The 26,575-nt window shown below is 37.9% G+C and overlaps 3 protein-coding genes and 1 long non-coding RNA gene across 4 annotated transcripts; 3 read left to right on the forward strand and 1 right to left on the reverse strand.

Moving 5' to 3' along the window:
- Positions 1–3,241: 3,241 nt before the first annotated feature.
- LOC141828687 (uncharacterized) lies at positions 3,242–5,843 on the reverse strand. The gene is made up of 2 exons (XR_012601791.1): positions 5,727–5,843; positions 3,242–3,507 (listed from the first exon to the last, which is right to left on the reverse strand). It is a non-coding gene; the product is annotated as an uncharacterized LOC141828687 (long non-coding RNA).
- Positions 5,844–7,359: 1,516 nt separating this feature from the next.
- On the forward strand, positions 7,360–12,155 carry LOC141826689 (kinesin-like protein KIN-7A). The gene is made up of 14 exons (XM_074713968.1): positions 7,360–7,603; positions 7,734–7,823; positions 7,917–8,017; positions 8,116–8,229; positions 8,310–8,391; positions 8,468–8,535; positions 8,631–8,690; positions 8,766–8,890; positions 9,639–9,837; positions 9,929–10,060; positions 10,162–10,251; positions 10,348–11,319; positions 11,406–11,731; positions 11,828–12,155. The coding sequence occupies exons 1-14, from the start codon at positions 7,360–7,362 to the stop codon at positions 12,153–12,155; spliced, it is 2,931 nt and encodes a 976-aa protein (XP_074570069.1).
- Positions 12,156–12,927: 772 nt separating this feature from the next.
- Positions 12,928–17,691, forward strand: LOC141827816 (CDK5RAP1-like protein). The gene is made up of 3 exons (XM_074715146.1): positions 12,928–13,232; positions 14,872–15,926; positions 16,972–17,691. The coding sequence occupies exons 1-3, from the start codon at positions 12,970–12,972 to the stop codon at positions 17,472–17,474; spliced, it is 1,821 nt and encodes a 606-aa protein (XP_074571247.1). The 5' UTR covers positions 12,928–12,969; the 3' UTR covers positions 17,475–17,691.
- Positions 17,692–19,062: 1,371 nt separating this feature from the next.
- LOC141826906 (AP-1 complex subunit mu-2) lies at positions 19,063–25,231 on the forward strand. Its single transcript, XM_074714228.1, has 11 exons — positions 19,063–19,443; positions 19,580–19,726; positions 19,802–19,864; positions 20,009–20,185; positions 20,279–20,382; positions 23,718–23,825; positions 23,967–24,063; positions 24,174–24,271; positions 24,395–24,536; positions 24,650–24,772; positions 24,853–25,231. Exons 1-11 carry the CDS (start codon positions 19,315–19,317, stop codon positions 24,949–24,951), a joined length of 1,287 nt encoding a protein of 428 aa, XP_074570329.1. The 5' UTR covers positions 19,063–19,314; the 3' UTR covers positions 24,952–25,231.
- Positions 25,232–26,575: the final 1,344 nt, after the last annotated feature.

The following is a 26,575-nucleotide window of genomic DNA, read 5'->3' on the forward strand; positions in this document are numbered from 1 at the left end:
CACTGCTACCAACTTCAATGTTCTTTAGCTCAAATGGGTACAAAATCTTGTTTGGACTCGAGAAAAGTGAGAAAAATTTCCTAACCAGAAAATACCACATACCATCAACTTGCCTGATGAAAACTGGGTCTTGTGGTGATGCCAGTAATCGAGCACTCCAACACAAATTAATAGAACCATCTAATAATATGGCTAGGCCTCATTCTAAGTTCTACAAGTTCAAACCATGACGCTCCATTTTCACTTTTGCTCCTCTAGGGATGTAGATGTGTTGATTAGATCTTTCTAGAGATGGATGCAAGTTAAATGCAACAAGCACTACAAAAATACAGTCTTTTTGCGACGAAACTTTACGACGAAATATTTTCGTCGCCAATTAGCGACAAAATTGGCGACAAAATTTAACGTTCGTCGTCGCAGATTTACAACGATTTTAGCGACGAATTTAGTTTTGTTGCAACTTTGGGATGAATCAATTTTTGTCGCCAATTTCGTCGCCATTTCGCGACGAATAAGCTATTTCGTCGAAAATTTACGACGAAAATAGTATTTGTCGCAAACTTTGGCGACGAATGGAAGGATTCGTCGCAGAAACGGCTAAGAAAAAGGTCCCGGCCCGAAGTTAGGACCATACGACATCGCCATTTGGCGACGAATTTGTGTTTCGTCGCCAAATTGGCGACAAATTCGTCGCCAAATGGCGATGATTTTCGTCGCCAATTTGGCGACGAAACAGTAATTCGTCGCCAAATTGGCGACGAAAATCAGATTTCGTCGCCAATTTGGCTAAGTTAACGAAGCTTAACGGGTGGTGGTGGGTCCAATTTTAGTGAATTTGGCGACGAAACCATTTTCGTCGCCAAATTCGTCGCAAATTGACGACGAAAACATTTTTCGTCGCCAATTGGCGACGAAACTGTATTTTCGTCGCCAATTTGCGACGAATTTGGCGACGAAAATGGTTTCGTCGCCAAATGCCCTAACTTAACTTTCCGCCCGATCCCCTTTTCCTCTTCCACGCGATTTTCTTCCCTTCTCCCCGATTTCTTCCTCCTCCGGCTGCTCCACTGCGATTCCAACCTTCCGGATCTCTCCGGCGACTACAAAGGCGACGAATTTGCGTTAGGCGACGGTCGGCGACGGTAAAATCTATTTTTCCTTGTTTTATTTTGTTTTTCCTTCCCTCTTCGCGGTGGTTTTTGTGGCGTGATGGTGGCCGGCCCGGCGGCTGCCCGCTGGCCAGCCGGTGGCGGCCTGTTGGCCAGCCGGTGGCAGCCCGTTGGCCAGCCGGCGGCAGCCCGCTGCTGCTGGCCTGTGTTGGTGGCACGGGGGTGGCAGCGTGTAGATTTTTTGTGGCCTGCGAGGTGCTGGCCGGCCCGGTGGCTGGTCGGGTGCTGGCCGACCGGCGGCTGGTGGGGTGTTGGCCGACCAATGGTTGGTGCTGGCCGGCCGGTGGTGGGGTATAGTGGTGGCCGGCTGGCCACTGTTGGGTTGATTGGTCTTGGCGGCTGGTTAGGGTGGACTGAAGTGGTGGATTGCTCTTAGAGGCTGATTAGGGTTTATCCATGGTTAATTAGGTTTGATGGACCGCCTAGGTTAAGGTTTAGGGTTAAGGTTTAGATCAGTCGTGTTAGGGTTTTGCTGGCCGGCTGAGTTAGGGTTTTCGGCCGAGTTAGGGTTGCAAGATTGTTTGTGTATCTTATATTAATTTCAATATATTTTAATTAAATATATTTGTTATATAATATAAGTTTGCAATTTTGTTTGTGCAGGTCCTACTTTAAGGTGTGCTCCACGTAATTCGGCTACGTACACTCGTGCTCGTCACCTGTTGTAGGTATAATTTTGTTTATTGTTTTAAGAAATTACCATGATTGCCTTATCTTATAGTTGTTAATGAGGTTATTTATATAACTCGTTGCTTATGAGTAATTTAGTTTTATTCTTCATATTTATATAACTCGTTGCTTATTTACTTGTTTATATACTGTCTTATTGTTAAATATTTGTAATTAACTGTTGATGCACTGTATATTTCTTTTATAGTTTATTACAGGTGATATTATTTGCATATTCTATTTTGCACCTGTCGATCTTGTACGTAGCACATCATGGTGGTACGTAGCTTCATCATGTAATGAATATTTATGGTAGCCTAGTTGTGTATTAATTAATTTTTTTCATAATTAGTATTGCTTTAATTTTTTCAATTTATAAATATTTTATTTTTTATTGATTAATATTGTACTTTTATTTTGAACAGGGTTGATGAAACCAAGGATGGCTAAGAAGTAAGTTTTTACATTTTATACTTGTACAAAATAAAGTTATAATATTTTTGTTTTCTTATGTAGGAAAAGAAAAAAAAAACTACGATGAAGAAGAAAGTGATGCAGAAAGTATTATCCGAGGCCGATGCCGTGGACGGTGATACTTTTTGTTTCTTGTCATTTTGATACTTTATTATGAATGGATGTTATGTTTGGATGATGTTATGGATTGTTTGATACTTGGGAGTAATTGTTATGGTGTTATGGATACTTTTGTTATGTTTGATACTTTGGATACTTTTTGTTTATTGTATATATGATGTTATGGATTGTTATGATAATTAGAATGTGTTTAAATGTTGATATGTGAGTAATTGTAATATAGGATGTGATAGGATGTGAATTATGTGATGATTGTAATTTGGAATGTTTGTATATGTAAACAGGATCCATATTTTGAAGAAATAGATTGAAGCTGTGAATTTTTTTTTTAACTTTGCGAAGAATTTTGCGACGAATCGTGGATTCGTTGCAAATATATCGAAAAATAGTGTTATATCGTAATTTGGCGACGAAAAATTATTTTCGTCGCCAATTGGCGACGAATTATATTTTCGTCGCCAATTGGCGACAAAATCTTTGCTCGTCCACTATGGCGACGAAAGAGATTTTCGTCGGCAAAATTGTCGACGAAAATGAAATTACATATTTTCGTCATCAAATTTGCAACGAATTTATAATTTTTCATCGCCGAGAGTTGCGACGAGTTATTTGCAACAAAAAAAAGTTCGTCGCAAAAAAATTTGGCGACGAAAATTTTTGATTTTTTCGTCGCCAAATTCGTCGCAAAAGGCCTATATTTTTGTAGTGAAGACAATAATCATTGTGTGGTTGAAAGATGAATTCACAAACGGTGTGTTAAAATTGTAGTATAAATGTTTCTTTATGAGCTCATGTCGCAAGTTTAAATCTATTTTGCAGCAATTGCAGGTCCTATCAAATTTTTTTTTCATTGCATAGTGTAGTTCTTCAAATCTATCGCAATAAGTCTCATGAAATGAATGTGAAGAATGAGGAAAATTTCCTAAATCCCATGAATCTTGATTTGCAAAAGGTACAAATATGCTGAGAAAAAGAGAATCACCAATTCCTTCAGCCACAAGCTAGGGCAAGGTGGATATGACACTGTGTGCAAGGATATCTCGCCAAGCCGGCCATCATGGTGGCAGTAAAGATCCTACATGAATCCAAAGGAAGCAGAGAAGAATTTTGTGAATGAGGTAGCCAGCATTAGTAGAATCTCCTATGTTAGCATTGTTGCCTCAATAGGTTTTTGTTTAGAGGGATCAAAGAGGGCTCTACTATATGATTTCATGCCACATGGATCTTTAGAGAAATTTATTTACGCAGTGAAATCTAATGTAAGAATACCATTTATTTGCAAAAGATTATATGAGATTGCAATAAGGATAGCAAGAGGTCTAGAATACCTGCATTGGGGGTGTAACACCCAAATAGTTCATTTCAACTTTCTTCAAAGATCTCAGATTTTGGGTTAACCAAATTGTGCTTAATAAAAAACATACTGTTTCAATGACGACTCATAATCTTCTCTAGCAACTTTGGAGTTGTGACCAGCAAGTGTGATGTTTACAGCTATGGAATGATGATGTTGGAAATGGTAGATTAAAAGAAAGTCTTCAATGCCTTAAGAGAATACTAGTGAAATCTACTTACACATTGAATTTATGATTAAATCTACATGACTAATGAAATTATAATTCTTGTTCGGGCAATGAAGAGAGAGATTGCAAGAAAATTGATAATAATTTGTCTATGGTACATCAGATGGTGCCTATAAATAGGCCTTCAATGAGTAGTGGATATGCTCGAAAGAAGCACTGAAGAACTGTCAATTCCTCCAAAGCCATAAACTTTTTGCATTCATCTATAATGTCCTAAAGCTACTTAACCATTGCACATATGTTTTTTTTCATAGATGGCCCAATACACTATGATTTCTCTACACACACAAAGCAACTCGTTAGACAACTCTCATCCTTACTGATGAACGACCTCTTTCCTAAAAAACCACAAAATTTTCCCATAGTACTTTTTTTTTTTTTTTTGAGATTGAGAGATGAAAATGTCTCTTGAAAATTTATTCCTGGCAATGATTACTTGTGTATAAACTAGGGATGTTAGACTTACCTATATGCAGAAGCTGAGAAAATTCCTCTACTTGCAATCTCTGGAGGACAAGAACAACAGATCTAATCTACAGATCATAACAATTAACAACCACTAGCAGAACAAAACCATCCAAAACCTTACCTCTTGAGAACTCATGCCTCCAAGTACCACATTGATTTAGACCTTTAGTGATCAAAATTATGCAACATTTCAATCTGTCAAGCTTAAAACTTAGCCAATATAAATTGCTTCTCTTTTTATTTTCATCATGAACTCGCAAAATCTATAGAGCTCAAGTTTAGTTAAAGAAAAACACCCATTAAGTCAAAAGATAAATATTCCATTTTGCAGATAAGAGAATAGTTGAAGAAAATGAATTAGTTCATCCTTGGATATTTTGAAGTTTTTTTTCTCAACAGAATTGGAAGAAATTCCAATGCAAGTATACATTCCTAGAAACCTCCTCTTAGATGTGGTTTTGGTTTGCCAATCATAGTGTTTAGCTAACTGCATTATTGAATCATATTTATTCCCCATTCCCTATAATATGATATTTTCTTACAGTGTGGTAATTTGATTTCTGCTCTGACAAAATTGCAGTCAAACAATTCTTTGTTAAACTAGGTTAGGTTAGGATATTGGAACTAAGCAAGCTAGAATGAATATTGGGTGACTGGGGAATCAAGGGATATTGGGAAAATAGAGGTACAATTTTGGTATTTACCCGAGCACTTCCATATCAATCAGTGTGGGATATCAATTGCTAACTCTACATGATCAATCCATTGAACACTTCTCCATTGCATACATGGTGGCAACACTTGGTTGAATCATCCTCTCTAAATGGTGCATTACTAGTTTGGACACCTCCTTAAATTCCCTTCTATTGTTTGCTCTAAATTGTCGCTCAAGAGAAGAAGCTATCCTATGTGCCATTCGAATTTGGTCCTGGTGTATTTAGGCACACACAGAAATTTCATGCATACAGTTCATAGAAAATCTCTAATTCTTGATACAAGAACTAACAGGAAAACACAGAAACCCTAGAAACGTTTTTAATCGCCATTGAACCTAAGAATGGCAGTAAAGCGAAAGGAGACAGCTAGACAGAAAACGAAGAGACCAATCATCGAGCAGTGACGATTTCACATAGATCCAAGCCATTCGTGACCATTCAAGAAACTGGAACAATCATTACGAAACAACAAAGGAACGGTCCGAACACAATCACATATGTAATTGTCGACACGGATTCGGAAATACCTTCGGTGGAGAAGGGATTAAGGCAGGAAGGAGAACAAATTGGTGGGAATTACGAACCACGACGATCGCCGCGAGCCTCGCCGTCGCCAGAAGAGCAGACCGTCAAGGTCACCGGACAAGGAAACAGCGAGCAACGTCCGGCCGTCCAAGGGGCTTCGTTTTATATAGCCTCTGAAACGATGCTGACTTCCTGGGCCTGTTGCAGCCCAACTGCTGGACCTGTCTCGGCCCATTTACACTGTTATAATTCTAATTACATCTAAACTTCTTAAACAACTTAATTAATTTGAGCTAATTATAAACTCTTTCAACAGTGAACTATTATGATTTTTAGAAAGTGAATATTCAAAAAATAGAATTCTTTTTCACTTTTTAATCATTTTAATAATATATTTTAATAATATTAAAATTGACAATTAATAAATAACTCGGTGAGGCAGAAGATTCCATAGGGCTTATAATTCTAACTCGGCGGCGACGGTTTGGCTTTGCCTCGTCGGTCGACGCGCACTTAATCACGGAACTAGCCGTTGTCCTGCCCCCATTTCAAACGGCCATCTCTCTCTCTCTCCCTCTCTCCTCTCTATATTATTCGACGATCGCTCACGAACAAAAACCGATCGAGTCCTCACAAGTCACATTCTCTTCTTATCATCGCCGCTCGACCTCCCGTGGCTCCGGTTCCTGCTCGATCCGGTGAAGAGAAGCGGCGAACGAGGTGAACGGAAGCATTCCAAGGTGCATTTCCCTCTCCTTTATGTGATGAATTGTTGCCCTCGGGCGAGGAATTGATCTGTTGATTTGTGAGTGGGGGAGGATGGCAGATCTGTCCTTGCATTCGCTAAAACTTTCTTAGGATCTGGCACATTACTGAACTGCGAGGTCTTTCGCCAAAGGGAGTACTGTTTCCTTTCTCTAGCCTCGGCGATTTCGCCGTGCACGAGCGCGGGTTTTATCGGTGCGGCGGAATCGAATTTTTGGTACATTTCCCCCCGTTGTTCTTCATTTTTTTTATGGTTGTCGTTGCTGTTGTGGATCGTGCTTGGCTCGGCTGATTGATGAGTGCTGGATGAAGTTCCGATTCGTGATTATCTTAGATTCTCCCTTTGTTTTGTCGGTTTCTTTTTCTCTGCTAGCTTCTCGTAATGTTTAGCTGATTTGTCATCTTGTTCACTTAACTAAGAAAGAAAGCCTAATGTTAGGACGAATTTTGTATATCCAGATATATCCGCGCTAGAATGCATAAAACAGGCTCTATCATATGATCTGAGTTGGGACTAAAGTATGTGATTTTTTTCTCATTTTTTTTTCGGAGCTGATTATTTGATCACTTAATTAAACTGTTATGTTGATCTGAAATGTACCTCCATAGAAGTGAATCACTAACATCACGCCTCTCCGAGAGTTCAACTCTTTGATATTGTTTAGTAATAGTTTGATGTTGGAGTTTGGCTGTCTTCTTATCTGTCTCGGCTGATTCCTTTGTGCGTCTATTGGATTGTCGAATAACAGTTAGCAAATTACTACATCGCAATCCTGAAATATATCTGGTTAGGTTCAAAGCTTCAGGAGAGGGTTGCGCTCTATCTTCCAAAACGACAAACATTTGTGACATCCCAACTGATAATTCACAATGATGACATCAGCTCGGATTCCTAGTACACCAGCCTCAAAGATTGAAAGGATGCCAATCTGTACCCCTGGAGGTTCTAAAGTAAAAGAGGAGAAAATTTTTGTCACCGTACGTGTTAGGCCACTGAGTAAAAAGGAACTATCACTTAAAGACCAGGAAGCATGGGAATGTGTTGATGACAATAAAATTGTGTTCAAGATGGCAGCTCAAGATCGCTCCAATTTACCGACTTCATATACCTTTGGTACACACAGACACAGACACTATTTTATCAAATAATTCTAGCTCCAATTACTTAAATTGCATAGTGGATATCGATCTCCAACTGTTATTTGCAATATGAAAATACTCACATCATTGGCTGATTATGCCAGATAGGGTCTTTGGACCTAGCTGTTTAACTGAGAGAGTTTATGAAGAAGGAGCTAGGGATGTTGCATTGTCAGCACTAACCGGAATTAATGGTATATAGATCATGAGACTCTCTTTCTTAACTGATACATAGTATGTAGCACCTATTAAATTTTCTTCTGATGATTCTACCATTTTGTCTGCAGCTACAATCTTTGCTTATGGGCAGACTAGCAGCGGAAAAACATATACCATGAGAGGGATAGCTGAAAAAGCTGTAAATGATATTTATAAGCACATACTTGATGTAATAATCTTGAATTCTATGCAATTAATCTAAGTCTGTTTTGTGAGAGCATGTTCCATTTCAAACTCATATGTTTTTATTGTCTTAATGAGATTTAGACTCCAGAAAGGGACTTTACTGTCAAAATTTCAGCTATGGAGATATATAATGAGATAGTGAGGGATCTACTTAAGCCAGACTCTGGCCCCCTTCGTTTGCTAGATGATCCTGAGGTACTTTGACTGTTTCTTTTATCTAATTGGATTTTTTGTCATTTTCTTATGAAATTAACCAAATATCACTATGTGCACAGAGAGGGACTATCGTCGATAAGTTGGAGGAAGAAACGGTAAAAGATAGTCAGCATTTGAGACATCTAATTGAAATATGTGAAGGTCGATTACACTTTTTTTCCTACTCTTTTCTTGCAACTTGTGCCGACTACACTGATTTAATTTCTAATGCTTACAGCACAAAGGCAAGTTGGTGAAACTGCCTTGAATGATAACAGTTCGAGATCACACCAAATTATAAGGCTGGTAAGTCTAATCACATTTCGTTTACCTGGGTTTTTATGTTGGTCAAGAATTCAGATATATTAAAAGTACAAGCTGATGCACTTTTTATTCCGCAGACAGTGGAAAGTGTTATGCGTGAGAATTCAAACTGTGTTAAGTCTTTTGTTGCGAACCTGGTAAATTATTTTTGCCTTCCTTTGATGGTTGTCCTGTGTTCTTGAAATATTTGTGCTCAGTATTTCCCCCTGCAGAACTTTGTGGACCTTGCAGGAAGTGAGAGGGCTGGACAAACCCATGCAAGTGGTGCTAGGCTCAAGGAAGGGTGTCATATAAATCGCAGCTTGTTGAATCTTACAACAGTAATCAGAACCTTGAGGTAATGCTTCCTCGTCATTTTCTAGTTTAAGTTTGCTAGCATCTCAGTTAATTCCTAAAGCATTAACATGGGAACCAAAAAGCTTTTTCTCTGGATGAACCGTCTTCCCCGAGAAAATGCCAACTTGTGGTGTGAACTTGTATGTTGTTAAAATTGCAAAAGTAAAACAAAAAGAACAGAGAGACGCATGCATAATTTTGTGTTAGTCACTCATTTTTCTGTAACTGAATATTTGCGAAAATATGTATTGGATTACTTGGCAAATTGCTGTATGACAATGCATGTGGTTAGGGAATTGTAAATGGCAAGTTGCATCTATACCAGACAAAAATGGCATTTACTAGCTCAATAATAAATCATTACTTTCTCATATAAATGCAAAGAGAATTATAGTAGAAAACCAATATCCTCATGATCGTGCTCTGTGGAGAGTTAATAGCAGCTGATATTTTTTAGTTGTAAACTGAAACTCAACTGAAGGCATCAGTTCACTGAAAGTTAACTCCGTCACTCCCCAATTCATAATTAAGAATAAACTCTAGGTAACCATCACAATTAAAACTCTTCATGTGAACTGGAAGTGTTGCTCATTGACAATCACATCAACATCACAAGAAGTCTTATTTTTGCTATGGTTCTGCATTTCTTATTTTTAATACTTTTTACTTCAAGTTTTGTCTCGATAATGTTCTAGTAAATGAATGCCAGATTTGATGTAAATCTTTATACATATATATTTTTGGTGCAGTCAAGGGAAACAAGGTGCTCATATTCCATATCGAAATTCAAAGTTGACACGTATATTGCAGAGCTCTCTAGGAGGGAATGCAAGGACTGCAATAATTTGCACTATGAGTCCTGCACTAGGTCATGTAGAACAATCTCGAAATACATTGTTTTTTGCAACTTGTGCCAAGGAAGTAATGAACACGGCGCAAGTGAATGTGGTACGAAGGCTGACATTTGGATGCTTGTTTAGCAGTTCGTTGAATAAACACGCTTTTCCTTCTAAATGTTGTGATTCTTTTGCTCAATCAGGTTGTTTCCGAAAAACAGTTAGTTAAACAGCTGCAGAAGGAAGTAGCAAGACTTGAAGCAGAATTGCGCACGCCAGAAGCTTCTGCAAACTTGGAAGCTCTTCTAATGGAGAAAGAGTTGAAAATTAAGCAGGTAATTATACTTCAACAAAATCCCATTTCATCTTTGCTGTACGTACTGCATATTATGATTATGAAAACAGAAATAGTAAGTGAATCTATCCTCATAATCAGATGGAAATGGAGATGGAATCGCTGAAAAGAGAAAGGGACCATACCCAATCCCAATTAGATCGATTGCGTTGGAAAATGGGTGATTGTCAGGTAATGCTAAGAATTCCTAATTCTGATAAGCGTTTGCTGTTGTATCTGTTGCAATCCTAATCCATGGATTTATATATATGGTATTTTTCACCTCAGGGATTGAATCCATTTGATTCACCGCCTCAAGGTTTGAATCCATTTGATTCATCCCCTTGTCGAGTGGTAAAATCTCTTACCTTTTCCGGCTTGTCACCGAATGGAAACGACAAGAGTCACAAAAAGGCAGAACGGACAAGAAACCCGATGAGGCAATCTTCAACTATTCCATCCATGCTTGTGCATGAAATTCGGAAACTTGAACAATTACAAGAGCAGCTTGGAGAGGAGGCTAATAGAGCTCTAGAGGTTTTGCAGAAAGAGGTGGCTTGCCATAGACTAGGTAACCAAGATGCTGCTGAAACTATTGCCAAACTTCAAGTAGAAATTCGAGAAATGCGTACCTTCAAATCCCCCAGTACAGAGGTTGGCACCTGCAGCATGGATGCCAACCTGGATGCTCACCAGAATTCGGGAGCAAACCTGAAAGAAGAAATTACAAGACTCCATACACAGGGAAGTTCCATTGCCAGTCTTGAGGAGAAGTTGGAAATTGTCCAGAAATCTTTAGACAAGCTAGTCATGTCTCTTCCCGGCAACAATCATTCTAATGAAGCGACTCCAAAATCTTCAAAGTCCCAAATCAAGAAGAAGAAGATGCTTCCTTTGACCATGAGTAACAATGCTAACCGACCTCATCTTATAAGAGCACCATGCTCGCCTTTGTCAGCCTCCCGGCAGGTGTTGGAATCTGAGGTGGAGAACAGGGTCCCAGAAACTGACACCGAATCCCACGAGAACATATTGGGTTCAGAGAAAGCTACTCCATCTAAGAGCGAAGATGGTGGAGATATCTCATCAAGGGATGGCACACCGCGCTATCATCGTTCCAGTTCTGTAAACATGAAAAAGATGCAGCAAATGTTCCAGAACGCTGCAGAAGAAAATGTGAGGAGCATAAGAGCATATGTCACAGAACTAAAAGAACGAGTGGCTAAGCTTCAGTATCAAAAACAGCTGTTGGTCTGCCAGGTATCAAAACCAACTCTTCATCTCAATGTTTAATGCTTTCTATAAAGAGTATTTCTTAACTACTGGCTTGACCTTGATGGCCTCAGGTGTTGGAACTAGAGACAAACGAATCTGCGGGACATGATGCAGCAGAGGGCCATGATAATATGTCAGAACTAGAGAAATCCCCCTATGCATGGAAGCTCAGATTCGAGGAGCAAATGCATCAGATCATTAATTTATGGGACATTTGCCATGTATCAATAATACACCGCACCCAATTTTATTTGCTATTCAGAGGTGCCCCTGCTGATCAGATATACATTGAAGTAGAAGTTAGAAGATTGACATGGCTGCAACAACACTTTTCTGAAATCGGTAATGCGAGTCCTGCTCAATTGGGGGATGATTCCACGATTTCTCTCTCCTCAAGGTCTGATATTTTTCATCATCATTATGCTCCACAGCTTGTTGAAAATAAATAAATAAATATTCATGCTAACTTAATTATTTTTTGTTATGTTAGCAGTATTAAAGCCTTGAGACATGAAAGGGAGTTCCTTGCTAAGAGGATGCAATCAAGATTGACCGAGGACGAGCGACAGCAGTTGTACACCAAGTGGCAAGTGGCCCTCGAAGGGAAGCAGAGAAAGCTTCAGCTGGTGAACAAGCTGTGGACAGACCCAAATGATACAGCCCACATTGAAGCGAGTGCCGATATAGTGGCTCGCCTGGTAGGTTTCTGTGAGGGAGGAAACGTGACCAAGGAGATGTTTGAACTCAATTTTGCACTACCTTCTTGCAAGAAGCCATGGCTTCTTGGTTGGCAGCCTATATCAAACTTGCTAAGGCTATGATTTGGAGCCTCTCAGGGAATATTGTCTACTCCATGAGGACATAAGGTAGAAATGAGTCAGCTGGAATGGTCTCAGCTAACAAAGAGCACATGCTGGGGGCGAAACGGAGGCTAAGTCGCTGCCAAAAATATAGGAACTCAATTGTATTCCAAGATAATTAGAAAAAAGAGTTGCTGTTGCTCTGTACATAAATGGTGCAGTTGAATCATGAATGAGCATTTTTTTTTCTCGCGGAGAAACATTAAAATGTACACGTTGATTTTTTCTGCTTATTCCAAACGTGTTAGTCTGTTGTAGATTAGTGCTGATTATTCCTTTTGTTTTTCTCTTTGGGCAAAATACTTAAATTAATCAATATTGACGTGCTTTCGTATCTCATCTCATTATTTTATTACGTATTTTTTTTTAATTCTCCCCCGTATACTTAAAATTACTGATTGGTACTGTGAAGGCTTGAAGGTGAAAGTTAGCTGACTTTGAAACTATTGTTGTGTTGGTCAACTTGGATTGTTGAATTTTTTTTATTTATTTTTTACTTTTAAAAAGTTTTCACATCTTAATTCTTGGAATTGTTTTTTTTCACAACATATTTACACCCGATACAAATGTTGTAAAACATTGAATCTGGACCCGGTTGGCCCAGGCAAATCGAATTACGGTTCGAGTTAGGCCGGCTTGTGGTTGAATGGGCCGTCTGACCGGTTCTTTTGCCCCGGTTTAACTTAACTCATGCCCACTCGTAAGGGATGTGATGCCTTTGCAATCCAGTACGTGACCGGGACGGCGCCTCGCGTTGCCTCTCCTATCCACCGTGATGGCTTCGCCTCTCTCCGCTTTTTGGAAGATCCAAGCCCACCACCACTCCGCCGCCGTGCGCCGGTTCCGTTCCCTCACCGCTATCGGCCACGCCCTCTCAAGTTCTTCTCCTCTCCTCTTTCCTCGCTGCTTCTCCCAGTGCCGCGCGCGTCGGTTCGGACCCGCTCTCGCATCGAGCCCAAGCTCTTCCCTTAGCGCTCGCTTCCGCTTCGCGCTCCATGCTTCTACGAGCGCCGCCGCTGCCGCCGAAACCCAAGTAGAGTATGGTCTCTGTCTTTCGATTCGTTACTATTAGTTTCTTGACGGCGGCGATGCTTCGTAAGGCTGTAGATTTTTTAGAATTTAGAAAAGTGATCTGCCTGAAACAACGTCGCGAGCATGCTATTTTCTAAAATTGCAATTTTGGCCTGAAACAACGTCAAGGAAAACAAGTTTCTTAGCTTTTGAACGGATACAGTGCATAGAGACTGGAAGGATGAAAAAGAAAAGTAGTGATTCTACACTCTTTTTTGATTTATGTATATGTGAATTGCTATTAACAACATGCCAATGTACAGGGATAACCATGTAATTGAGTAATATTCACAAATAACTTAATTATTACACTAAAAAGAGGATGACAAGTGGAGTGATATTAAAAAGACAATCATACATCTTATGGTGAGGTTGCAGATGGGTGCCTAGAGTATGTGATTGAGGTTCTGGATGATTAATGAGCAATACAGATTGATTTTACTAAACCAGGTCTTGTATTTGAGCTTCCATACCTAGGAAAGTAAAAGAAGGGATGAAATTTAAGACTTTACCTGTGACATCTTTTTTTTTCAGTGAATAATCCCCTTTCTAAGTCAAATCTGCATGTATAACTGTTAAAATTTCTGGTAAAAAATGATGAAATCTGTGCATTATAGACTATGTAGATGCAATATCCTGCATGTTAGTCTTCTAAAGGAATACTCATGCTCAAACTTTGAGTGCACCTAAATGAAGCTATAGAGCCCTGTTCAAGGCGAGGCACTAAAGTTGAGCCCTATCCAACCTTATTATCTTTATCACTCAACATAAGCTTCTTTGGAATTAATGGCCATAAAAGATATAAATTCACACAATTTTGCTCAATACTTATCTAGTTGTCTTGGTTGTTTCTTGCTGTTGATATAATTTTTCATAGAGTTCAATAAAGGAAAATCTATGTAGTATATTACAAATATTTTGTACTATTATTGCTTGATGATGATCCTAAACCTAAATAAATAATACAAGTTTAGATCAAATATGCATTACTCTGTCATTGTCAGGAAGTTAGTTCCAACTATTTGGGGTTGGCTATATAGATCTTATTCCTCCATGGAACTCATGCACAAAGCAATGTGGTTTGACCTCGATTGTCGCTTTGCTAGTTGGATGAATATCACTAAAACTATGGTATTTAAGAATCAGTTTGGAGCTGGACTTCAATGTTTGAAATTGATCTGAGACTTTTGGCATATGAATACTTGTTGCACAGTTAGATGGTAGTATCCATCTATTCTCCAGGTTCATATCTCTGTGGAAATTAGTTCATTGAAATATATGTTTAGTTGCTGGTGTTACATATTACAGCACACAGTATATTCACAATTCATTATTCTGAATGTAAAATTGTTCTGTGGCATCAAGGCCAAATGACATACAATGAATGGTTTACTGGTTTATAATGCACCAATTACATTCATATAACATTGAACCGTTGCTGTTGTTTATATCTATATACTCTTCAATTTAGTGACTCTAGCGATCACCTTTTCTAGAGTTAAAAGTTGATAATCCTACTGCTTACCCTTGCGTTCCTATGTTAATGTGCTTAACTTAGTTGCATTTTGTAGTTCACTGATGTTATTTGTAATTTTCATACAAATAGTGCAGTGTCAACTTCAGAGATGATCAGTAGGGGACGTATTTACCATGAGACATATGGATGCCAAATGAATATAAATGACATGGAGATTGTTCTATCTATCATGAAAAATGCTGGTTATGCAGAAACTGTGAAGGAACCTGAGAATGCTGAGATCATATTTATCAACACCTGTGCTATCCGGGACAATGCTGAGCAAAAGGTTTGGCAGAGGCTTAACTACTTTTGGTTTCTAAAAAGGGAATGGAAGAGCAATGTTGCTGTGGGAAGGTCGCAATCTTCACATCCTCCCAAAATAGTTGTTCTAGGATGCATGGCTGAGAGGTTGAAAGAGAAAATACTCGATGCAGATAAAATGGTAGATGTAGTCTGTGGACCAGATGCTTACAGAGATCTACCTCGTCTGCTGGAGGAGGTTGACTATGGACAAAAGGGAATGAATACCCTGCTTTCTCTAGAAGAAACTTATGCTGATATCAGTCCTATAAGGATCTCAAGCAATTCAGTTAGCGCATTTGTCTCAATAATGAGGGGATGCAACAATATGTGTTCCTTCTGCATTGTTCCATTCACTAGAGGTAGAGAGAGATCCCGTCCTGTCTCTTCTATTGTCAGAGAAGTAGGCGAGCTTTTCAAGGAGGGTGTGAAGGAAGTCATGCTTCTTGGTCAAAATGTAAATAGTTACAATGATGTTTCAGAGCTCAATGATTTGGAACCAGGTTCAAATTGGCAATTAAGTGATGGGTTTTCCAGCATGTGTAAAGTTAAAAAGATGGGCCTGCGGTTTTCTGATCTCTTGGATCGATTATCTACTGAATTTCCAGAGATGCGATTCAGATTTACTTCCCCGCATCCCAAAGACTTTCCTGATGATTTGCTCTCTCTTATGCGGGATAGATATAACATCTGCAAAAATATTCATTTGCCTGCTCAAAGTGGGAGTACAACTGTACTTGAGAGAATGCGTCGTGGCTATACCAGGGAGGTATATTTGGAGCTTGTGCAAAAAATAAGGACCATCATTCCAGATGTTGGACTAAGTAGCGACTTTATTTGCGGTAAAATTCTACCTTTTTAGTCACTTACATGATGGTTTATATACGATTTAGTTTTGTTAGTTTTTAGTGTCATTATCTTGCTAACTGTGCCACCTATTTTTCCTATTCTTAAATGTCCTTCTATATAAAATTCTAGGTCATCATTATCATTATTGAGTTGTATTTTTCCCAATTATCCTAATTATTTAAAATTAACGAAATAGATGGGATTGCTCCACTGAACTTTTACGTGATGTTCTATCCCTATAGATGTTATAGCTCCACTGAACTTTATGTGATGTTCAATCACTAGTAATATTTACATCTCTTAAATTACTTTTATTAACTAGAATTTTTCTTTGTTCTTATTCTCTTTTTTCCCACACCTTCAACTCTAAATGATTCTACAACTACAAAGTATAGTTATGTTTGTGCTGTCTATTAGTTGTCTTTCAATTTGTCTATTACTTATAATCTTCCTACAAACCAAATATAGAAATGAAAATGATCTATCTATCTATTCCAATCCATGAACCAAATTAACAAATATGTATTCTTACTTTATTACCTATCAATTCCATTACTAGGAATATAACAATTCTATTTCCTATCAATTCCATTCCATGAACCAAACCTAGCACGAGAGAGACTAGGAAAAAGAGAGAGAGAGAGAGCAAATATGACTAGGAGAGTTTTTTGATTTGTCTTATCAGTGACATCATTATAACATCTCAACTCTCGACGAACATAAAAGTAAATAATATTATAACATGCTCCTTTTTATAGACATATGACCAAGTAAAAAAAAACTCTTAACTTATCCCTAATTTATAACAAACTTTTTTTAAAAGGGAATAATAGACTTAAATAGCCGAATTATTTGGTTAGGAAAATCTTTAATATGACCAAGTCTTGTGATGCTTCACAGTGACACAAATGCAAAGCTCAAAGATGGACTGTTTTCAGTTCTGGTTATAGTAATTGCAAGAGAATTTGATCCAATGTTAACCCTCCAATTGTAGTATTAATTTGTTTTTAGCACTAAAGACTAGGAGTTCTGTTGCAGGTTTTTGTGGAGAAACAGAGGAACAGCATGCCGACACCCTAAGCCTTATGAGGGAGGTTGGATATGATATGGCATACATGTTTGCTTATAGCATGAGGGAAAAAACTCATGCCCACAGGAACTATGTGGATGATGTTCCTGATAGTGTCAAGCAGAGGCGACTCAGTGAAATAATTGATGCTTTCCGTGAAAGTAGCGGGCAGAGGTTTGATGCTCAAGTAGGCACCATCCAACTTGTTTTGGTTGAGGGACCCAACAAGAGAGCACCTGAGACGGAACTCATAGGAAGGAGTGATAGAGGTCACAAGGTCCACTTTCTTAATGTCTCTCTTCCACACTCGTTCCAAACAGATGGGGAGCGAAAACCAGAAGCAGGAGATTTTGTTGAAGTTCGTATATTGAGGTCGACAAAAGCATCCTTATTTGGGGAAGCACTTGTGCGCACTAGTCTGAGCAAGTTTCATCATCAGAACATAGCTGCTACATCGGAGAATGTCAGATAAATTCAGTCTTAACATAGGCTAGTTTTGATCTTCGATAAAGTGTTTGCCCTTTTGTAATTTGTTGAGCAAGGGGATTGGTAGCAATTCACAGCAATACATGAGCAGAGTCTCCTATTATTTAAGATTCCTTTTAGTTTGCTATGATCATCATGTTGTAGATTTCCATGAAACACTTGGTTAATTTAAAACCGGAGTTTTTGATCGGTATTGTAGCTTCTGGTGGATCATTGTTACACAAGTTCATCATTTCTAAAACTTTATATATTGATGTTACTTTCAAACTGCAGAGCTTGTGTTTTGAATGCAACTAATTGTGAATTATGATGCTCCAATTTCCAGAGCATGATTCTGGAATGCAACTAAAGGTCTTGACAGAAGACTTGAGTCTCTTCTATTAATTTGTCACAACCCTACTTTGCTTCTGTGCTGTGCCAACAACTGAGATCTGAAGACTACCAGTTCTGGGCATTCAGCACTCGATGCTAAACAAGACCTTACATGATTTGTACGTTTGTCGGATTTCCTCAAAACTCTTTGATTCTCTTCGAACCGATTATTTTTGGTGGTAATAGATTCGATTCCATGGAAGTTTTCCATTCGATTATAGTAAATTTGTAAAGTGCAAATGGATTTTGACAGATGATCCATCGTTATGAGTAGTTCAAGCACTGCGGACGTATGAGAATCGAACTTTCATTACATACGGATCCGTTTTACTTCTTACTAATATTAGAGATTATCATGTTTTTTGCTTATGGAGAGATTATTTTTAGAAGAATAGATCTAAATAGATTTATATACTAATTTTGATCAGTTATAAACTTTTTTTTAAAAAATGTTAAAATATATAAATTTGAAAATATAAGAGCAAACTTTTAGAAAATATTATAAGTTTGGAAAATTATCACCAAATAAAATTCTTTAAAAATTAATAACAATAAAAGTAATACAAAATTTGTATTTAAGGGAAAAATATTTTTTAAAAGTAAATATAAAAAATTATGTTTATAATTATTTTTGTTTAAATTTTGTATTTGAATAGGTTGTTGTATTCACTTATATTTTTAAAATGGCCAAATGAATTAAAAATTTGACATGTTGTAACATGTATATTAATTTTATGTTCATAAATTTTTTTTATCTAAATTCATATTTTCAAATTAATCAAAATCACTAGATAAATATACAAATTTAATTAGCTCAAAGATGTAATAAAAAATTGGTCACACAATAAATTAAAACTTCTAGATGTCTATTTATTTTATTCATTTAAACAATTTAAAAATATAGGTGAGCTCTGAAATTTTACAACAATTTTATATCAAAATTATAAAATAATTATTTTTTAATTCACTTGATCAAGTTAAAATCACTGATAAGAATATATTTATATTTATATTCATATTTAAAATTTAAATAAACATATTCATATAATAAATTTAGATAGAACAGTATGAAACACTCGACCCCGTTGCCGAAATCGGGTCCAATTCGAGTTCCGGTTTGGTTAATTCCGGTCGATTTGCGGACCGGTGCATCCACACGAACCCTTGGTGCACTGCATCTCTCAAAAATGGAAAAGAGAGAGGGGAGGGGAGCGCTTCGACAGCTTCCCGAGATCTCAATCCACGTCCTTTCTCCGTTCTAATCGCATCCACACGAACACCTTGGTGTGCTCTTCTGTCTTCGATCGGTCTCTCCTCTTCTTCGATCGCTGTTCGACAGTAGAGTTTCAGGCACAAGAGTCTCGGAAATGGGATGTGAAGCCAGATCTGGAGCCTCGATTCTGCCCCCGATCCGATTCTGATCCGTGGAGTTCTCGCGTTGCCACGCTGAATCCATGGCGGGCGCCGTCTCCGCGCTGTTCCTCCTCGACATCAAGGGCCGCGTCCTCATCTGGAGGGACTACCGCGGGGACGTCTCCGCAGTACAGGCCGAGCGCTTCTTCACAAAGCTCATCGAAAAGGAGGTGACTCCTGTTCCATATCCCTATTTTTTTTCTTTCTCCGAGTCCATCTAGATCCGTTGCGGAACTCTAGAATTCGCTTGCCCAGCTCGTTCTTGGTGCAAAGGTGGAAACTTGAGCTCCTGCTTTGGCGTTACAGGGAGACCCGGAGTCGCACTCGCCTGTGGCGTTCGATGGTGGGATCAGTTATATGTTCATCCAGCACAATAATGTCTTTCTAATGACAGCTGCGAGGCAGAATTGCAATGCTGCTAGCATCCTCCTCTTCCTGCATCGCGTCGTTGATGTGAGCATTCCTTATTAGCGATGTAATTTCCTTTCTCATACGACTTTTCTTCATCTATTTCTTGAATTCATGCAGGTATTTAAACATTATTTCGAGGAATTGGAGGAAGAATCCTTGAGAGACAATTTTGTAGTTGTGGTAAGGGATTTTTTCTTCTTCTTATTTTCTGACTTGGTCTTGTTGGTGCCGAACGCAATTCAATGAACAAGTATGGGGTTTTATTTTCTCTCTCCTTCCCTTTCATATCCTGCACATTGAAATTGAATTGTCTATTGTGGACAGTACGAGTTGCTTGATGAGATGATGGACTTTGGTTACCCTCAGTACACTGAAGCTAAGATTCTGAGTGAATTCATCAAGACGGATGCATATAGGATGGAAGTCGTACAGAGGCCCCCAATGGCTGTCACAAATGCAGTGTCATGGCGCAGTGAAGGCATTCGATACAAGAAAAATGAAGTAGGTCATGTGTTCCTTCGTTGCTGGTTCTGTTCGTCAGTATTCATCAAATTATCCTTGTGTAAAGGTGTGAACATATTCTTTATTTCTCAGGTATTCTTGGATGTTGTTGAAAGCGTGAATATTCTCGTTAACAGCAATGGACAGATTATCCGTTCTGATGTTGTTGGGGCGTTGAAGATGAGAACATACTTGAGGTGAACTAATGTTTTATTTCTCTCATTTCGTTTAAATTCTTCTCTCTAGGTTCTGTTATTTTTTAGACCATTAATTTTTCTCTCTGTTCAAGGTCATTCATAAGCTCATACTAATGTGTTTTTTCTTTTTTGCTATTGGGTAGATGTGATTGATTTGCTATTTTGTATTTTCGGATATGTCAGTAACAAATCACAAATGGTAAAATTCCATAGTATTACTTGGTATGTTTAACAGTCATGATGATTCACTAACCTCTATTCCTTAAACACCTCTTATGGATCATTACTCATGTTTGTCCCAAGAAGCATAAAGTTTCAATAAAATTTGGGCAACTTATTCATTACATGTTGTGTTCATTATATCTATGAGGCAATCAAATATTGCAGCCTCATACTGATTGTAGGACACTAGGTGCTTCAAGGCCCCACGGACATTAGTTACTCATTGTATAATTTTAGTGTTTTTTTGTCAATTTTCTCAAATTGTTTTCATCATATCTAGTCAAAAATGCAATTCGATATAATTTGTGTTAAATTTGAATTAATGAGCCAAATTATGGACTGAAGTTGACATTTTAGAAAAAAAAGGGGGTATATGGGATACCAGTAAACTGCAAGGGAGTGCATAGAATTTACACTAAAAAAATCTAATGGAGATTTAATTTAGGGTGATAGGAGGAATGGGGGTCGCTCCCTAGGGCTGCCACTGGGTGTATTTTAAATCTGTTAATGCTGAAGCATATAGATTGGTCAACTAAGACGAGATCTAGTGTGCCTTTAACTTTCTATATTTTTTTTTTTTTTTTCAAATTTGCAACTTCAATACTCATGGTGTTGCATGGAGTATCTGAAGATGTAAACCTGTTATTGTGCTTGATTGATGGGCTAAGAAAATTTGTGGGTGACATGCGGGGGTAAGCATAGATTTGTAAGGTTAATAAAGTATAGATTTAAGGACATTTGATATTTATACAGCCTGATTCAACCATGTGAAGGGTTCAATCATGTAGATCGCTAAATGATGAGCCATCTTTATGTTTCTGTTGACAAACATGGAATCTCTTGTATATAGGTTCTATGTATCTATTACTGAGCTACTTGAATGAAATATTCTTATTCTACAGTCTTGTATCCCACCCCCCCCCCCCCCCCCTGTTTGTTTCAGGTTTAACTTTGAATCTGGCAAATTATACTCCATTGACCATGTAATTTATAGTCATTGGTGGTGTGTGGTCATCATGGTCTGCTCGAGCGAAGAGATGGGAAAGAGCAATATCCTCCATTTAAAACAATAGGACTTTTTTGCTCACATATAAGGGGTCCTCGTTAAAAAAATGTAGCCGGTAGGCTTCCTGTTGGATCTAGTCATGGCACAGTTTATGATTTGATTGATTAGAGAGTGTATAAGTTCATTATAGACCAAATTCACACAATCAGTATAGAATTTTCATTAAAGACTTGTTTGATTGGTACGATTATCTATCTTGCTCTTGTCATGGACTTTTATAAAATTAAGTTTGTGCAACAAGAATATTCTCACTTCAATATGGCAGGTTGAAAACTTCTGATGCTTTGAAAACTATTTAAATGGAATCATAACGTTATCAATTTTCAATAATAAGTGTTTCAATCTCTTTGTCAGTTTCAACTTTTTAAATTTATCAAGGCATTTATAAAGTAGATGCTAGCAATTCTTAAGTTGGAAATTATCTTCTTATGAAATGGAAGTTTTTTTTTTTAAATCTTGTTTCTATGTGTCTTGATCAATAGCTGGGTAGCTTCTGACTCTGTTGGTTGTATAACTCACTTGGTTTTCTGCACCTTGCTCTCTAGGTTTCTAGACCTCTCTTATTTTTGCTCTTTCAAGGCAACCAGTATGGCATCTTTGTTTTGATATGTCATCATTGCCTCTAAACTTCCCTTATTGGCTTCAATGTTATATTCACATATGTTCTTATCCCTATCACCTGTAGCAATCCCCCTTTAATAGACTTACTATCTTGTTCTTGCAACCTTTGATACTGACACTCTTCATTTACCCCCTTCTTTACCTGTATTGCACCAACACTCTGAGTTGACACTTGATACTCATATTGACCATGCATTTAGAAATAGCTATGCCAAATACTATTGTTCAGTTTTATGTTTCTTGCTTGTCTCAGTATCAATTTTCCACGTTGTCCTTTAAAATCACTAGTTTTATTGCAACTTTGTCTTGTATACAATTCACTAGTAGACAACTAGATACATTCCGGGTGAAAGTTTGGTGCTAAGTTCTTTACCATATTTTACAATTGAAGTTCGTAAAGATCTTAGTGTTTGGCAAACATGGTTGCATAGTTGTTGGAATGTATACTTTAGCTTGGTCTTTCTTCTTGTATGGAGTTATTGTTTGCTTATCATAATAAAATTGTGATCCTACAGCAATGGGTCTCAGGGTGGGAACAATAGGGTCAGTGCTTCAAAATGATTGCACACTTTATCTTGCTGAACCTTAGTCAGTCATACAAAGGTCCACTTAAGAGGGGTGCTCTTCCTCATGTACTTTTTTAATCTGAAAGAACACCAATTCCTTGATTCATTATCTGTTATATTTTGTGGACAAATGAGATCATATAAAAGCTCACAAATATGAACACAGGGGATAGGAAAAACATCTAAGAGACATACCAAGTGGCTTAATTTTGTTACGATTTAGTTAATTATTTCATTGTACGAAAGGATTATATTGTAGATGAGGTCACAGCATCTTGCCATTATTATTCTTATGCATTTACGAAGAATTTTGAAGCATTAAGTCACCCCCCCCCCCCAGCCCCCCTTCCCCCAACAGGTACTATTGGTTGGAATTGTAATTTTCCCTGGGTTTATGAAAGCATTGCCCATCAATGAATGTGCTTTTATTATTGCTATTGCCTCAATGGAATTATGAAATAAACACATTGACATATCCACTGCCTGTTCACTGGTTTATCTATTGCTTACTGTGAACAGTGTTCTTTTTCTTACTAAAACACGATATGAATGCCCTTTTATTATTGCTTACTGCCTTAAATGGATCTGTTGAATAATTACATCTGTTGCCTCTTCATAATTTCATCAATTGCTTATCATGAACAATCGTTTTTTATGTTAAAACATGACATGAATGTGTTTTTCATCATTATTACTGAGCCACAAATTCTAAATCATTGGTTTACTTTTTGTTGTGCCAACATTTCAACACATCTAATAGTAGTTCGCATGGTGAATGAAAATAGAATATCATGCCACTAGAATCATATATATATGAGAAATTGAAATGTAAAATAACAAATCATACACCATTTATGCAGTGGAATGCCTGAATGTAAACTTGGGCTGAATGATCGGGTACTTTTGGAAGCTCAAGGGCGGACAACTAAGGGAAAAGCTATAGACTTAGATGATATAAAGTTTCACCAGTGAGTGGTCCTTTAACCTTCTTTTCTCTATCCCTCTCTCTCGTGCCTTGCTTTAAAGAAAAATTGAGAGGGTTGTTTGACTGTTCTGATTGTAGAGACAATATTTATCTGGGTACTGAGGCTTTTACATTGTCATTTAAGGTGTGTGCGATTGGCACGTTTTGAGAATGACAGGACAATATCCTTCATACCGCCCGATGGGTCGTTTGACCTAATGACATACAGACTCAGCACTCAGGTTACCAGCGATTGATGCTTTTGCTTGAAAAGAAAATTGTGAAAGTTTGGTCTTCCCTTTGTTAGATGTTCTTTATTTTACCTGTATACTTATTGTTCTGATCTTTTCAGGTAAAGCCTCCAATCTGGGTGGAGGCTCAAGTCGAGAGGCACTCAAGAAGTCGCATAGAGATCACAATTAAGGCAAGAAGTCAGTTCAAGGAAAGGAGGTGCTATCCCACTGCTCTTCCTGATTTATCATATATGATAGCCTTTCTATTCTACTTTTTTAGTGCATTGCGAGTTCGTCACATCAAATTTTGAAGAGTTTCTGTTATGTTTATGCCACACAGCACGGCTACAAATGTGGAAATTGAGCTGCCTGTACCTTCGGATGCCACCAATCCCAACATTCGGACATCCATGGGTTCTGCTTCATATGCTCCTGAAAATGACGCATTGGTCTGGAAAGTAAAATCTTTTCCTGGTGGCAAGGTACGAGGCAATTTCTTTTTGCTAGATAAATCAAGGACGCTGCCAATTGTTGTGAAGTTATGTGCGTGTATTCATGATGACACTTGTATTTTGTTTTCCTTCTCGATACATAGGAATACATGTGTAGGGCAGAATTTAGTCTTCCCAGTATAACTGCAGAAGAGGCAACTCCAGAGAAAAAAGCTCCTATACGTGTGAAGTTCGAGATCCCATATTTCACTGTCTCTGGCATACAGGTATGTTTCTCCACAATTTATTTACTGGACTATGTAAACATGGTTAATGACTTGGTGCATCAATGCCATTGATTGCTTAGGTTCGGTATCTTAAAATCATCGAGAAGAGCGGATACCAAGCTCTCCCCTGGGTGAGATACATTACAATGGCAGGCGAATATGAACTGAGACTCATCTAAGGACCCATTTGTATGCTGTTTGGCACTTGTGTTCAAGATTTCAAGCTTTTATTACTTGGATTCACATGAAGTATGGAGATTTATTAATTTTCTCTATGAAGTACAGCAGAGTTGCAATCAGCAATATTGTGTTTTACACTTGATTTAGCATCTATATGTGAAAGTGTTGGAAGGATTCAATGCTTGTTCGAAATGATCACTAGATCACTGTTCATTTTCATTTTACCATTGAATGTATTGATAGCTAGCTTGATTACAATTATTCCCTATTTCTTTTCAATTTGTGTCAGTAAAAGAAGATGTTCTTGAAGATGATTATCTCTTGCTTGATGTACAAAGAAACATCTTGTAAACAATCTTGCCAGGAAACTGATAGTAGATTCCTTCAAGTAAGAGTATGCATGTATTCTTAATTTAATATCAGGCATAATTTTGTTATTGACTTTTGCATATAAATTTCTCTGTTAAAATAGTGACTTAAATTGACAAAATATTGTTCTTTAGCTTCAAATATTACACAAAATGCATTTGAGTTTTATAATTTATCAATATTTTTCTAATGTCATTTGAATATGCAAAAAATAATTAAAATATATAGATAAGAAGAGGAAAATAGAATTAAGAAATTACCAAGGTTAGTATCCAATATAGTTGGATTATATAATCTTAACGAGAAATCTTCCTTAAAATTTTTAAAGAGTAGTTAAGGCAAATTTATTCTCCTTTTTTTTGTGAAAGCCAAATTTGTACTGATAAAAACTAAACATACTAATAGGTGCCTAGATAATCACATGACTGCCATAACACAAAAGCAACAAAGTTAAACTCATAAACAAAGGCTACTACTACCTTTAATCATTTCAACTTTTGTATGGGGATTGATTTTGTAGCTGAAATTAAGTTAATTATGCTCTAATCAATTCCTTAACATAAACTGACTACTAACTCTATATCTATTGACTATTGCCCCTCACCAAATCCAGGCTCAAACTGCAGACAAAGTTAGCATCAGAGGATCTTGTTGTCTAGTTCTTAATCATGTATAATACAATACAATATATATCCCCTATAGGTGAGGAGATCAGATCAGCCAAAAAGCTCACTGAAAGAAAAAGAAAGGTCCTAATGATTCCATTCTAAACTAGTCCAATGGATTTCTGAACTTTTTAGGGACAAGCTCAGCTGGAGACCCCCCCTAGTTCTCTTTTTGTTGAGTTGTTGGTGAATGAAGCCAAACTAAAGTATAATAAGACAGAGAAGAACTTTCACCTACCCAAAAGTCCACATTACTGTTCAGTGTCAGATCATAAGCTTGAGATTACTGAACCATTACCTCCATGACCAGTGCTGTAGGCAGTGCATGGTATGGAAAAGCTTGAAGCAACTGATCATGGAGAATCATATGCAAGAGGTGACAGTGGGGCACGTTCGGGTGCTGCTACTGTATTCCAGCATGCAATCTAAAGCCTGCCCTTCACTGGGAGGACCCGTGGGGCCCCTGTGTCCACCCCTGCTCCTTGAGAAGTCCCCATCCATGCTTCCTTCCTCCCCAATCCAACCAACACGCAGCCATCATCATGCTCGGGGTCGAACTACTGCACCAGTGCATGCACGATCCTCTAGG

Source organism: Curcuma longa, chromosome 4, assembly GCF_044706935.1.
Source record: "Curcuma longa cultivar G26 ecotype Majalengka, Jawa Barat chromosome 4, ITB_CL_G26_1.1, whole genome shotgun sequence".
In the NCBI taxonomy this organism is placed as follows: domain Eukaryota; kingdom Viridiplantae; phylum Streptophyta; class Magnoliopsida; order Zingiberales; family Zingiberaceae; genus Curcuma; species Curcuma longa.

Bases quoted from the DNA above. Each gene is read 5' to 3' on its own strand.
- LOC141826689 (XM_074713968.1), top strand. From the start codon at position 7,360: ATGATGACATCAGCTCGGATTCCTAGTACACCAGCCTCAAAGATTGAA. The intron at 8,536-8,630 runs GTAAGTCTAATC...TTTATTCCGCAG, and splicing joins CACACCAAATTATAAGGCTG to ACAGTGGAAAGTGTTATGCG. The intron at 8,891-9,638 runs GTAATGCTTCCT...TTTTTGGTGCAG, and splicing joins ACAGTAATCAGAACCTTGAG to TCAAGGGAAACAAGGTGCTC.
- LOC141827816 (XM_074715146.1), top strand. From the start codon at position 12,970: ATGGCTTCGCCTCTCTCCGCTTTTTGGAAGATCCAAGCCCACCACCAC. The intron at 13,233-14,871 runs GTATGGTCTCTG...TCATACAAATAG, and splicing joins GCCGCCGAAACCCAAGTAGA to TGCAGTGTCAACTTCAGAGA. The intron at 15,927-16,971 runs GTAAAATTCTAC...GTTCTGTTGCAG, and splicing joins AAGTAGCGACTTTATTTGCG to GTTTTTGTGGAGAAACAGAG.
- LOC141826906 (XM_074714228.1), top strand. From the start codon at position 19,315: ATGGCGGGCGCCGTCTCCGCGCTGTTCCTCCTCGACATCAAGGGCCGC. The intron at 19,727-19,801 runs GTGAGCATTCCT...GAATTCATGCAG, and splicing joins TCCTGCATCGCGTCGTTGAT to GTATTTAAACATTATTTCGA. The intron at 24,064-24,173 runs GTTACCAGCGAT...TGATCTTTTCAG, and splicing joins CATACAGACTCAGCACTCAG to GTAAAGCCTCCAATCTGGGT.